Below are 14,452 nucleotides of genomic sequence, written 5' to 3'. Positions count from 1 at the left end.
GGAACAGTCTAGACCTGTCCATAGGACTACAATGACATGGAAAGCAGGAGAGAGTAAAGAGTCACATCAAGTGCTCATGAGTATAGCTTTTTATAGCAGATCTCTGGAAGAACACCAAGAAACTGGTTGCCTCTGGGGAGGGAAGCTGGGGCACTTGGAATAGGGTGGGAGGAGAAAAAACATTGTATGACTTTATTGTCATAGCCAGGTTATACTGTGGTTAGTGCCTTAGTATGTATGATGAGATTTGCAAGCAGCCTTTTGTTTACGTAAGTGACTGTACTTTTTATGTTGAAATGAGACAGAAGACAGATGTGTGTTTGTTTCTGGGTTCCTTGGCTGGGCCATCAGCTGGCACTACCTGCTGTTTGCATATTTTCTTGATCCTCCCTCCCCCTTGCCTCCCTCCCCTACCCTAAGCTCCCAGAATCTAATTAGGAGTAGATGGTCCCCAGAAGGAGAAAACTAGGATTTGAATAGTTGTAGTGTGACTTGTATAGGTGTGACATGGTATTGGACAAAGGTCCAATTCTCTCACAGACGCTCGTCTAATAGCAGAGGCAGTGAACACTATCTTTGATGGCTCCTATTTTACCTTAAATATTCAGGTGAATTCTGTGGTTTATGATTGACATTGTAAGTTACTATTAGAAACAAAGTGTCTCTGTGTTTATGCTGTGGTTTTTGTTTTGTTTTGTTTTTTCGGTACGCGGGCCTCTCACTGTTGTGGCCTCTCCCGTTGCGGAGCCTTGCGGAGCCTTGCGGAGCCCAGGCTCCGGATGCACAGGCTCAGCGGCCATGGCTCACGGGCTTAGCCGCTCCGCGGCATGTGGGATCTTCCCAGACCTGGGGCACGAACCCGTGTCCCCTGCATCGGCAGGCGGACTCTCAACCACTGCGCCACCAGGGAAGCCCTATCCTGTGGTTTTTAAGTATCCCTGCACACTCTGCCTGTCTCTAGAGTATTAAGTCCAGTTGCGCTGTTTTTTCCCTCTTTGTTTATTGAGGTTATTATTTACTTGCATTAAAATGTACCAATTTTAAAGGTACAGTTTGATTAATTTCGGTAATTGTATACAAGGTGTAACCACCACCACGACCCAGATATAGAAAAGTTACTTACCCTTTAAAAGTTTTCCATCCCAATTTGCCCCAATTCAGTTTTGAGACACTTTATTGAGTTTTACTGCTTTCTCTAACATCGACTCTCCGGGTGATTTAGGAAAGTCACTTTACCTCTCTGGATGTGTTTTTGCTTTTCTAACATGAAAAATGCCAGAACAGATTTGTTACCAAGGGCCCTTGCAATCCTTTCAGAAAATGAGGGGGTAGGGTAAAGGGCGGGAATCTCAGCCTTGCGTCCTCATTCTTCACATGGCACACGCATGTGGCAGATCCTAGTGGGAAAAGCCTGTGGTCGCATCAGAGAGAATTAGGTTTCCATCTCCTCTCTTGCTAGTGTGTATGTAACCTTTTGTAAGCATCAGCTTTCTCATCTCCAATATCAGGCTTATTAACAAGGCCTATTTGTTTACTGTTGTTGTGAGGATGAACTGAGATGCACCGGCAGCCTTAAATGTTAGTTGGTATTTGTATTATGGCATAATATAAAGGCACTGCATTCAACCATCTCAGTCACTACACGTTTATGCAGGCTGATTCTCACAGCCAAAACAGACGCACAAAGTACACCCACCCATTTACCCACCTGGGGAAGCCCGAAGCCTCCCTGCCTGCCTGTCTTCCTTACGGGGCTCAGAGAAAAGCTGCGCATGCGTGCACGTGCTTCCAAAGAGCCTCGCTAGGGGGCGGAATGGGAAACAGGAAGTTCTAACGCCTGTCGTACAAGCGCGACGTAAAGCGGGTCTGCTTTATGGCACCCTGCTTCCGCCGTAAAGCGCCGTTGGCAAGCCCGCGTGAGTGGGTTGACGAGACTACTTCCAGGTGCAAGACGCGTTTCTTGGAGGTTGGCTGACTTGCCGTCTTCCCCATGGGCAAACGCGGGAGCGGGAGCCGGAGCCGGAGCCGGAGCCGGAGCCGGAGCCAGCTGCTCAGCTCCCTAACTAAAAAGCAGAAGCATCTAAGGGATTTCGGCGAGGAGCATCCCTTCTGTGACACGTATGGAGAGGCAAGGCTGGGACCGGCGCTGCCGGCGTCCTTTCCCGGTGGGAGCCCGCGTGTCCCCGCGTTTGGTCCGCCGGTGCCCCGGGGGTAGTGACAGGGCAGCTCCCGCCGCGTCCCACGCTGCCCCGGCGCCGGCCTAGCTCGCCCGGGGATCCTGACGGCTTCCCGCCTGAGATGGGGTTCTTCACCGGTCTTCCTACCCTTTGTTGAGCCTGTAGTTTTATGCTAGACGGCACGCCTCCCGTGTGGCGATTGGGCGGAGATTTTATAAGCTTGTTTTCGTTTTATATGTTTTTAAAGAATTGCTTGGGGGCTTCCCTGGTGGCGCAGTGGTTAAGAATCCGCCTGGCAACGGAGGGGACAGGGGTTCGAGCCCTGGTCCAGGAAGATCCCACATGCCGCGGTGCAAGTAAGCCCGTGCGCCACAACTATTGAGCCTGCACTCTAGAGCCCGCGAGCCACAGCAGCTGAGCCAGGGTGGTGCAACTACTGATGCCCGCGAGCCTAGAGCCCCTGCTTTGCAACAAGAGAAGCCACCGCTCGCCGCAACTAGAGAAAGCCCGGGCGCAGCAACGAAGAGCCATAGCAGGCAAAAATAAATAAATTAAATAAGTTAAAAAAAAATAGAATTGCTTGGGACCCTCGACATCACCTATGTATTCAATGACCATGAGGAAACTAATGTTTGGGTAGTTGTGGGTTCCTCTATAAGTGTCCAGACTCTCAGTTATGATCTTAGTGCTCATCCCACCCCTTTGGGCTGCTTTATCAACAGTTAGAGGGATAATCTACTTAAGAAATTTGCTAGAAAAGGTGAACCCCGAGGGCTTGTATTTGCCAAAATTTCCCATCTTTTGGATGAGAGCCTGTTACTGTGTGACTGTAGTATTTGTCATGTGGTCTTGTTAGACCTTTTCATTCGTCTATTATTATCTATTTGGCATATCCTTACAAAACCTGTCCAAATGCATATGGAGTTTTTAACTTGACAATAGATATAATGTATTTATAACGGTATAGTCTGCCATGTTCATTTAAAGTTGTATCATTAGGCTTTTCCTAATTGCTACATACTAGTAGTTAAAGTTTAACATTGCCTGTTTCTTCTCAGGGTTTCCAGAAAGGAAGCAAAACCACAGACTTGTCAACTGGTAATGCTTTATACCTTCTTTATGATAGTAGATTCTGGACGGTTACTTTTAAGATTATATATGGTAATAATGTTTGGCTACAGTTCCACTCTTTCTGATTTTAGATGTAAGCTATATTTTAGTAATATTGCTTAGTTTTAAGTGCAGATGTCTGTTAAGATGCCATTGTGATAACTAATATAGTATAGAGTATGAAACTGTCCTGAGAGAGTAGCCTGTTAGAACCTGTTAAGGAGGCTTACCAGAGGGCTCTTGGTGAATCCTAAGAGGGAATGTCATGTTTGCTTAACATAAAATAGAGTGCAAAATCATCAAAGGTCTTATTTCATTACCACGGACTCAGAAATAAAGTACACTTTTTTGTTGTAAGTTTTCCTGTTGCTCCTTTAAAGGTGCCAAGTGGCTGACACATAGGTTAGATCGCCTTATAACCTAAAGCTCCATGTGTTTAGTTTGCTGTCTTCCCACGTGGAACATTAGCAGTTCAAAGAAGAGGAAGAGCTTCTAGAATCATAGCTAGATTAGCTGTTTTAAACAAATTTGGTGCTAGGTTTGGTTGAATAGATAGGATTGCATATTTGCAGAAAAGCTAGTTTTTATTTAGAAAAGTCTGAACTTGGTTCCACTGTGGGCCTGATGATAGTCGTGGGGTAGCAACAAGAACAATATAATTTTTGTTTTTAAAATCCCCATTTTCCTTTTAGTCAGAGGGTTTAGATACTTCCAAGTTCTGAAAGTGAAGCATAGAGTGAACCAGAACAAGTTTCTGGTTACAACAGACTACTTGCCACGTTAAAGGATGTTTCCAAGGAAGATGAGGAGGAGGAAGAGGAAGAAGACAGTGTTACAGATGAGACAGAAATGAATCTTGAAGACGGCGATAGTGACATCGTTGTGGAGGAAGAGACGGCAGTAGAGTCTACTGACACGCGGAAGAGTAAGTGTCTTTGATGTGGGTTTATCATCTTTGCAGGGACCACAGACAGATTGCCCCAGGGGCAGGGTGCCTTGTACCATAGAGCTGGGTGAAAGCACATGGATTCAAAGCAGAGATTCTTAACATTGTTGGGCTCTGTGATATCTTCAAGAATCTGATGAAAACACAGGACCCTCTGGCCATAAAAATGCAGAAATGACGTTTTTGCTTATGATTTCCAGGATTTCATCAATCCTACTTCAAATTCCCCTGATTGAGAGGAAAGGGAACATAATTCTGTTTTTGTAATGGTCTCAATTTATGAAAGAGATGATTGTTCCTGCCTTAGAGGAACCAAGTTTAGTGGAAGATAGACATAAAATATACAAAACTTTTCAAGCATCAAATCTGAATGGAACCGATAAATATAAGGTGTTAAAGAGGTGCAAAGTGGTCACATGCTGCCAGGGTACATGAGGGGAGGCTTCAGAGAAGAGCTGGGATTGAAAGCTGAAAGGAACTCTGTCTCACTCGGACATCTAGGTGACTATTCTTTTAAAAATTATTATTAATTTATTTATTTTTGGCTGCATTGTGTCTTTGTTGCGGTGCGCCAGCTTCTCACTGTGGTGGCTTCTCTTGTTGTGGCGCACGAGCTTAGTTGCTCTGCGGCATGTGGGATCTTCCCAGACTAGGGCTTGAAACCACGTCCCCTGCATTAGCAGGCGAATTCTTAACCACTGTGCCACCAGGGAAGTCCCCATAGGTGACTTTTTAATTTAACTTTAAAATCAACTTTATTGAAGTATGAATTACATTCAACAAGGTGTACCCATTTTAAGTATGTAATTTGATGAGTTTTGACAGATGTGTCTGTCTATATTGTCATCGCCAAAGTCAAGATACAGAACACTTCCAATACCTGCAAAAAGTTCCTTCTTGTCCTTTTACAGTCAGTTTCCCAGGCCTGGCATCAGGCAACCACTGACATGCTTTCTTTCACTATGTATTAGTGTTTTCTCTTCTAGAAATTCATATGAATGGAAGCACACAATAAGTACCCTTTTGCATGTGGCTTCTTTGGCTCCTCATGTTGTTGTGACTCATCCGTGTAGTTCATATTAGTAATTCATTTCTTTTTATTACTGGAATAGTAGTCCATTGTCTGAATATATCTGGGGAACTTTTTATATTCTGTTATCTTAATGCCTATTTGCCTTACTGTATTTTTGTCTCTAAGGTGTCACACACCATTCTTAGTATTTTCATTCATCACTTGTACTCGGATAAAAAAATCGTTGCCTCAGACTTAGGGACTTTTTAAATTTTGTTGGTTTTCCATTTTTCTTTCATGTTTTAGGTTTTTAAAAATGAAAAGTTTGGTTTTTTAAATTATAAAAGTAATATATATTTACTGTAAAAATTTAAGAGGGTAATATAGTTAACGTATATCTCCTCCACCCTGGGATGAACACCTTTAACATTTTATAGAACCTTCCAGGCTACTTTTTTATGGATATATGAGTGAATATATATTTGTGTGTATGTGCATAATGGCCTCATACATTTCTGTAAGTTACTTTTTTCTTTAATGATATAACGTGTGTAACTGTGGGTTCACATTAGCTTAATCACATAGTATTCCATTGTAAATAATATGTGGTAATTTAATTAGTACCCCTTCGATAGAAATGACGAAATCATTTTTTCTAGTTATTTGTTATATCAACGCTGATTTGAACATCTTTACATGTACTAGGTCAGCAGTCAAGCTCAGTTTTGAAACTTATGTCTTCTACCTGAATTTGCTTAAAAGTAAATGATAGCCTAAGGAATTAGATTTCATTTGTCAACAGAAGTGTAATTATGAGTAGTAAATAATTTCACAAAATGTTTTATCAAAACTGCAGATGCGGCCTTACCTGCTGACCCTAAGGGAAAAGATGGGCACGGGCCACCTGGCACAGCAGAGGAATCCCCAAAGGAGTTTACAGATGCAAAACATGAGTCACTCTTCAGCCTAGAAACCAACTTTCTCGAAGAGGAAAGAGGAGGCAACTGTTCTCTGAAAGCATCACAAGGTCAGAGCACAGCTCATGTTGTTTGAATTCAGCTGGTGCTTAGTATGGGTGGTTGTGGTCTAATACCTGTTAAATCTCTTGTTATTGGAATGAGCAGTAATAGAAACAGATAGTTTAGCAGCTAGATGTAGAGCTGGAAAGAAATGCTTCTCCGAGATCTTTTGTGTTTTTCAGGGTTAGGCAGTGTTGCGAGTGGGCGCGGCTGTTCATGAGGACAAACAGTTGAACAATGATAGCACGGAAGGCCAGTTCCTCAAAGCTCACGATCCACAGCTGGGGTCAGGGGAAGACTTCTGATTTTTTTCCCCAAGCAGGGAAGGGAGAGAAAGAGGAGAAAAGTACTTTGCATTTTTCTCTCTATCCTTCACTTGCTCTTCCTTACTGGAGCAGTAATTTTACAGATTTGTGAGACCCGGCAGTGGCTAATCTGATTGGTCCTTATTACCAGGAAGCACCGCAGAAGCCAGAAAGCTCCACCCTGTCTCCCCAGTCTCTCTCTTTATTTTTGGCTGCATTGGGTCTTTGTGGCAGTGCGTGGGCTTCTCACGGTGGTGGCTTCTCTTGTTGTGGAGAGCAGGCTCTAGGCACGCGGGCTTCAGCAGTTGTGACATGCAGGCTCAGCAGTTGTGACACATGGGCTCAGTAGTTGTGGCTCGCTGGCTCTAGAGCTCAGGCTCTGTAGTTGTGGCGCATGGGCTTAGTTGCTCCGCGGCATTGGCAGGCGGATTCTTTTTTTTTTTTTTTTTTTGCGGTACACGGGCCTCCCACTGTTGTGGCCTCTCCCGTTGCAGAGCACAGGCTCTGGACACGCAGGCTCAGTGGCCATGGCTCACAGGCCCAGCCGCTCTGCGGCATGTGGGATCTTCCTGGACTGGGGCATGAACCCATGTCCCCTGCATCGGCAGGCGGACTCTCAACCACTGCGCCACCAGGGAAGCCCGGCAGGCGGATTCTGAACCACTGTGCCACTGGGGAAGTCCCCATAGGCGACTGTTTAATTTAACTTTAAAATCAACTTTATTGAGGTATGAATTACATTCAACAAGGTGTACCCATTTTAAGTATACAATTCGATAAGTTTTGACAAATGTGTATATTTATATTGTCATCGCCAAAGTCAAGATACAGAACACTGGGCCATGCCTCTGTCCCCATGACTGTTACTTAGACAAGCCTGTGGTAGGCTGAGGCAGGGCTCTGCTGTCTCTCAGGTCCTGTGTCTTAGCCTGTGCCTGGGTGGGCACGTCAGGTTGGTCTCATTCTGCGTCCTGACTGCCTTTTTTGGTCCCAGTGCCATTCTTCAACCAGCGGTGCCACTGAAGTTGAAATTTTAATCCTCATTTGGTTCTGTTAGCTATTCTAGACAAGGGGAAGAAGTAGCAGGTAGAATTTGGGCAAAAACCGCGTTCTGAACTCAAAAAAAGTTAAAAAAAAAAAAAAAAAACCCTGGAGGAAACATTAGGAGGCTTGACTATCCTAAAGTTTCTCTGGTTGTTTGGTCTGTACTGATATATTATCACCTAGAATTCTTATTTCCTATTGTTCACCTTTATCTTAGGTCTTAATATAAGGTGCACTGCATTTGAAGTTTTACTACCTGGGTCCCTGAATGGGTCATTTAACTTTGCTTCTTACATGAGTGGGGCTGGAAGAGAAGGTTGGGTGGCCAGTGCAGAGCACTGACCCTGCCATTTTGATCATTTGTTCACCTCAGTTGAGTGTTGAGCATTTACATTTGTCTTCCAGTGCAGGTTAAATCAGACGTGGTACCTGCCCTCAGGGATCTTGCAGTCTAGTTAGGTGAGGTAGGACATGCACATATATGTGTTGGTGTGGATAACTGAGGGCAGGGTGGGGCGCTTGAGAGAAAGTGATGACTGTCTATAGGGGACCAGAGATGGCTTCTTTGGAGCCAGAACTGTGCCTGACACAGTAGGCTCTTGGGAAATAGTTATTTATTGTGAGTCAGGGGGTAACATTCAACGGATACTATTTGGATATATAGAAATGCGGTGAACAAGAGGATAGAATTTTCAGTTAAAGGAAGGAAAGCCACAGTGGCAGAAGAATTTGAGAGCCATGTAATTCAAAAATTACATTAGAGAGGTAGGTTAGAGGTGTATGTTGAATTTCAGTCCAAGAAGTTTCTTCAAAGGTTTTTGAGGTGGGGAATAATGTGATTAAAGAAATGCTTTAGGGAGATGAACCTGTCAGAAACTTTTAAGCTCTGGACTGGGATAAATGATGGGGAAAGTTGATGGGGAAAAAGATGAGTTAACATCATGAAAACAGGATGTCATTCACAGGGGAAGACTGGAAAATCCCTGTCATTTGCCCTAAGTGTTCTAATATTCTTTATTTCTGAATTAGATCCATTTGCACAACATGTAAACAAAGAACTGAAAGAAAAAGAAATCCAGGCTGTTGCCACAAATCCCAAAACTACCCACCAGCTAAAAGCAAGCAGTGGTCTTGGGTTTTAGTGGTCTCCCTGAATGTATGATACACACCTGTGGCAGATGGCTTGAGAGGGAGCAAGATAGAGGAAGACTGGAAGAGCCCAGTAAGGCACAGGCATAGCTAGAAAAGGCACTGGGAAGCTGGAAGGTGGGGACCAATAAGATAAGAATGCTTTGGAGACAGGTACACCAGGGTTTAGACCAACGTCTGCAAGGGGCTATCTCATGACCTAAGGCAAGTTAATCTACCTTTTTAATCTTCACTGTTCTCATCTGTTAGAGGGGGACAGTAATGCCTGCATCAAAATAAAGTAATTTAGTTTACTGGAAGACATGTACAAAGTGTTCAGTCAGACAGTAGCTACTGCTGTTCATTTGTTTGAAATATCTGAGATAAGTTCACACCTAAATTATTCAGTATGGAGCAGTTTTTGCTTCTTTTTTCGGTGATTTTTTTTTTCACCACTGATGCTATTCATAAGAATTGGTCATCCTTGTTTCATTGAAATTTTTATTGAGGTAATAATTATAGATGCAGTTGTAAGAAATCATACAAGGGTATCCCATGTGCCCTTTGCCCGGTTTCCCCCAATGGTAGCATCTTACAAAACTGTAGTACAATATCACAAGTAGGAAATTTCCACTGATACAACCTACCTGTCTTATTCAGATTTCCTCACTTTTGCTCCTGCTCCTTTGTGTTATTTAGTTCTATACTGTTTTATCACGTGTAGGTTGCCCTGGCCACCACCACAGTCAACATACAGAGCATTTCCAGCACCATCAAGATCCCTCCTCTTCCCTGGTGCCATTTTATAACCACACCCACCTCCCTTCCCCCATTCCTAACCCTTGGTAACCGCTAATCTGTTCTCCATTTCTATAATTTTGTTATTTCAAAAGCGTTATATAAATAAAATCATACAGGTTGGCTTTTTCTCATGCAGCATAATTCCTTGGAGGTTCATCCCAGTTGTTGGCATATATCAATAGTTAATTCTTTTTTATTGCAGAGGTCATCCTTTCTTTATTGCTAAGATCAGCAGTTTTGTTACAGTGCAAAAATTCCCAAACTGGTATTCCACAAAATACTATTCTTTTCAATTCTAATATATGTCTCCAAAAAAAAAAAAAATCCAAAACAACAACAAAAACCTTGTTCCACGTCCAAGTAAATTTGGAAAACTCTGGGTCAAACGAAGTGGAATGGAGTCCTTGTTACAGGACTCAGCAGAACCTTTAGTGTCCGATCTGCTTGTGACTCTCCCTGAGGGGGATTAGGTTTTGTGGTGGTTACCGAAGTTATTTGACCGTTGGGCCCCCTTTTCTTTTGTCTAGAGTAAATTTTGACTTCCTACAGTGTGGTCCACAGGACAGTTTGTGACCCACTGATCTAGTGAAGAGCTCACAAGGTTTCTAAAGTCAGAAACCTTGGGCTCTAACCCTTAGCTCTGTTCTCCTCTGTTTGTCTGAATCCTATAACCTCTGAACCTCAGCATTTCCTAAACTGCAAGAAGAGCATTATAGTGTTTAGCTTGTAAGGTTGTTGTGAGGATAAAGTGAGAGGATCTGTAAGTTGTGAAAGGCCTTGGTAAATTATAAAGCATTATATGAATGTAAGGTACTATAATTCATTTCTAACTTAGTTCTTGATCATTTCTCCCACAGTGGCCCATCCTGGGCCAGCTTGTCTTTTCATCCAGGTTTCAACAGTTGGAAACCTTTAAACCCCCAAAGGACATTGACTTAAAGTCACTTCATCTCCAGAAGCCTCTGGAATCCACCTGGATCAAGACCAACAGCCAGTTCCCCTCTTGTCCCCCAAATTCAAGTAGCCCCTTCACACCCCTCCAGAAAGAGCTCTTCTTAATTATGAATTCTTACCGGGACCTGTTCTACCCAGAAAGGACTGCCCTGAAGAAAGGGGAAGAGATCCGCCACGTGTACTGCCTGCATGTGATAAATCACGTTCTCAAAGCCAATGCCCAGGTGCTTGCCAACAACAGCACATGCCGAAGCCAGAAACTTGGGTTGGGTGATGATGATGACTTCAGGGACCAAGGGCTAACGAGGCCCAAGGTGAGTGGCAGCAGCAGAACTTTGCCCTCAAGGAGGCTGTAAGGCTCTAACATATGGGTCCTGGCACTTAGCAGGTTCTCAGATGGTTTAATGATTGGAATAATGAATGAGTCCAAGAATGAGCATATTAGATGGGCCAGGTAATGTCACGGCAGTGCTGCAGACAGCTCAGTGGACTGTCTCTAACAGCAGATCTAACTGGAAAGTGGAGTAGGAGGTACCTCCATGATAATTCTCTCCTTAAAGATAAACCCTGATCCTACATAAGTAACACTCCACTATAAATCTCTTCTTTGTGATTGTCAGAGCTGGATGGGACCTTAAGGAGCCTTTTATTCAATCCCTACATATTACACCTGTGGACAGAGACCCAGATTCGTAGAGGACCTTGCTAAAGAGAACCAGAGAAAAAGTAGCAGAGACAGGACTAGAACCAAGGATTCCCTTCACTAAGCCACATAAATATGTAGACCTTGGAAAACAAAATCCCTGTTTTTGCATTGTATCCTTATTACTGCTTAAAGTGATGATTACATTTATGTGGCTCATAAGCCTAAGCTCCAGTGGATTGGGAGCTTACGTCGTTGAATTCTGTCTACGTTTTTCATGATGTGCTGGAGCTAGATACTGTGCCACCCATACCCCCTTACCCTTTAGCCTCTGTGTCTATATTGAAGAAGCCTCATCTTCTTAGATTCTTCTCATTGGGCTTAATAGGATTTTAGGATTTTGATACTGATATGGCTCTTAGAGATTTCTTAGTCCAACCCTCTTGTTTGATAGTTGGGGAAACCAAAGCCTAGACACTTACTTAGTGTGACAGCCGGGACAGTAACTTGGCCCTCTTCAAAACTGATCCATCATCCCTGCACTGTACCAAACTGAATCACTACACCCCTCTGGCTGTGCTGGTTGCCTTTCTGAGAAACTATCTCAGAATCTTGAACATCAGGATAATAAGATTATCTGTTTCCATTTAGAATTGCAAAATAGAATATGAGGTAGATTACCCATGAGTCACATTCAGAATTTGGTGAATTGTCTGATCTGACTGGGGTTATATCCATTGATTGTATTGTTTACACAAGGGTAGTTAGAAGGTAATCATTTGTTAAGCATCTTCTGTTTTTTTTTCCTCAACAGTTAAAATTGAGCACTTTTGGAAATGTTTGGAAAACTGAATCCTATATTTCCCATTGAAATATCATCTTATTTCAGAAATCCTTTATCATCATTTCTGAAAAATGTACTAGGAAATGTACTAGAAAAGTAATGATGCTTTAGTCCTTTCCTTACTAACTTTATTCTCTACTTAATACATCTAATTCATTTGTTCAGCATATTCCTTGGGTCTTACGGATCAAAATACTGAACTAAGTTCTGTGGGAGACAGAAATGAGTAACATTTCTTGTCCTCAAAGAGCTTTGTGTGTTTATGCCCTTGGGTTTTTGCTAATGGACACCTCTGTTAACGGCATTGACTTACCTCAAAGAGTATTTCTGGGCTTCCCTGGTGGCGCAGTGGTTGAGAGTCCGCCTGCCGATGCAGGGGACACGGGTTCGTGCCCCAGTCCAGGAAGATCCCACATGCCGCGGAGCGGCTGGGCCCGTGAGCCATGGCCGCTGAGCCTGCGCGTCCGGAGCCTGTGCTCCGCAGCGGGAGAGGCCACAACAGTGAGAGGCCCGCGTACCGCAAAAAAAATAAATAAATAAATAAAATTTCTACATTCTGCTTAAGAATTAACCCCACCCCCACCCCAAGGAGCCATGAGATTGAAGTCCATAGGACATGGTGCTGTGGGTCGGAAAGATGCTCAGCCTTCAGTACTGAGCCAGGTCCTATGTAAAGGGGGTGACACGGATGTGGTCCTTGGCCAGGGGCTGTGGAACGGAGGGCTCCTTAGGTCCCCAGCAGGCTCACCTCGAGCTGTCCTTCCTTCCCCTTGCCCCTCCAAGGCTGCCCATCACTCCCTCCACAGGTGCCGATAGTGGTGCCATTCCGGGAAGCTGCTTTGCGGGTGGTACAGCTCTTCATCTGTCTTCTTGAGGGCGACAGCAAGAAGAAAATAATTGTAAGCAACAAAAAGAGGTTTAATGGAGAGTATGGCTCAGATCCCAAGGAGAGACCACCCAACCTGAAGAGGCCTGAGGATTATGAAGCTGTATTTGTCGGCAACATCGATGACCACTTCAGGACTGGTAATTCCTCCTTGTCAAAACTGAGACCCTGAGGGACCTGAGGTGTGAGGTGCACATAGCTGGAAGCTAGAAGCCTGGAATTAGGCATTCTTTCAGAGGGTCACTGTCTCAGCCTCCTAGCAGAACCAGGACGCATTTGAGACCACTCGTCTGCCAGGGGAGAGTCTTGCCTTGGCTAATGGGGTACATACTTGGCTAATGGGATGGAGTGTCTGTGAAGGCATGTATGAAAGGCACCTGCATGTTTATAACAAATGTCTCAGCATGCCTATAGCTGGTAGCTCACAGTCAATGCTACAGGGCTTCTTGGGGGAGTTGGAGCTGATGGGGCTGGGTGGGTCAGTCTGGGGAAGATGAATAAACTAGAGCATCTGTACGTAATGGACTTCCCTCCTGCCTGCCATGTGGAGTGCCCACACCTGAATTATCTCCACTCTGGACTTACTGACTCCCACCCAGCTTTGCACATTTTTGCTTGTTTGTCATTCAGCTCCCATGTACTTGGTTGCTTGTTCATTGAAAAAGTTCCTGGAAAATATTTATTAGTCACGTATGCCCATTTACCACTTATTAAGCATCTACTATGTGCCAGGCACTGTTAAGCTGGAGATATGGAATTAAAAGTTACTGTTAAGCAAGTCCAGCCTTAAGACAAATCAGACAGTATGGGATGAGATGTGTTACGGTTAGAGGATAGTGGGTGTTCTAGTTAAAGTATTTAAAGCAAATATCCTTACTCAAAATGGGCTCAGGACTGTTAGGGAAGGCCTTCTGTTGGAGGTACCATCCATACTATGTTGAAACCTGAGTCAGATTTAGCCAGGTACAAAGTAGAGCGATGAGAGTGGAAGAAAAAGTTTCAGACAGGAAATGGCAAGTGTGGAGGCATCAGGGTGAATAAACCGGCATGACTTAGGATTCAGAGGCTTTAGCATGGCCGGAGTGTGCAGTGCAAGGGGATTAGAGCTTACAGTTAGTTTTAAACATATGCAGGCGGCCAACAAGGAGCTGATAAATCAGTCTTTTGTTTAATTGATATATAATTGACATATTAGTTTCAGGTGTACAACATAGTGATTCAATGTCTATATACCTTACAAACTTATCACAACAATAAGTAAAGTTACCGTTTGTCACCATACAAAGTTAATGCAATATTATTGACTATATTCCCCATGGCATACATTGGATCCCTGTGACCTGTTCACTTTATAACTGGAAGTTTTATACCTCCTGATCTCCCCCATCCATTTTGCCCACCCTCCAACCCCGCCCTCCCTGCTGGCAACCACCAGTCTGTTCTCTGTATCTATCCGTCTGTTTTTTTGTTTTTTAGATTCCACATATAAGTGAAGTCACATGCTGTTGATATTTGTCTTTGTCTGACTTATTTCACTTACTGTGATACTCTCAAGGTCTATCCTTGTTGTCGCAGATGGCAAG

General features: G+C 43.8%; 1 protein-coding gene across 5 annotated transcripts; it reads left to right on the top strand.

Annotated features, from left to right (window-relative positions):
- The first annotated feature begins 1,647 nt into the window (after nucleotides 1–1,647).
- On the top strand, nucleotides 1,648–14,243 carry LOC309797567 (U3 small nucleolar RNA-associated protein 25 homolog). 5 transcript variants are annotated; one of them, XM_082646067.1, is made up of 6 exons: nucleotides 1,648–2,118; nucleotides 2,425–3,275; nucleotides 3,980–4,212; nucleotides 6,102–6,272; nucleotides 10,400–10,810; nucleotides 12,790–14,243. In XM_082646067.1, exons 5-6 carry the CDS (start codon nucleotides 10,604–10,606, stop codon nucleotides 13,039–13,041), a joined length of 459 nt encoding a protein of 152 aa, XP_082502193.1. In that variant the 5' UTR covers nucleotides 1,648–2,118; nucleotides 2,425–3,275; nucleotides 3,980–4,212; nucleotides 6,102–6,272; nucleotides 10,400–10,603; the 3' UTR covers nucleotides 13,042–14,243. The 5 variants fall into 5 exon arrangements, with proteins under 5 accessions (XP_082502193.1, XP_082502191.1, XP_082502192.1 ...); XM_082646065.1 differs by having other exon boundaries at nucleotides 1,648–2,128; XM_082646066.1 differs by having other exon boundaries at nucleotides 1,648–2,533; nucleotides 3,236–3,275.
- The last annotated feature ends 209 nt before the right edge of the window (nucleotides 14,244–14,452 follow it).

Source organism: Mesoplodon mirus, assembly GCF_964341445.2.
Source record: "Mesoplodon mirus genome assembly, contig: HAP1_SCAFFOLD_1383, whole genome shotgun sequence".
Taxonomy (NCBI): domain Eukaryota; kingdom Metazoa; phylum Chordata; class Mammalia; order Artiodactyla; family Ziphiidae; genus Mesoplodon; species Mesoplodon mirus.
Note: the sequence above shows the minus strand (reverse complement) of the source record. Positions and strands in the feature narration are given on the sequence as shown.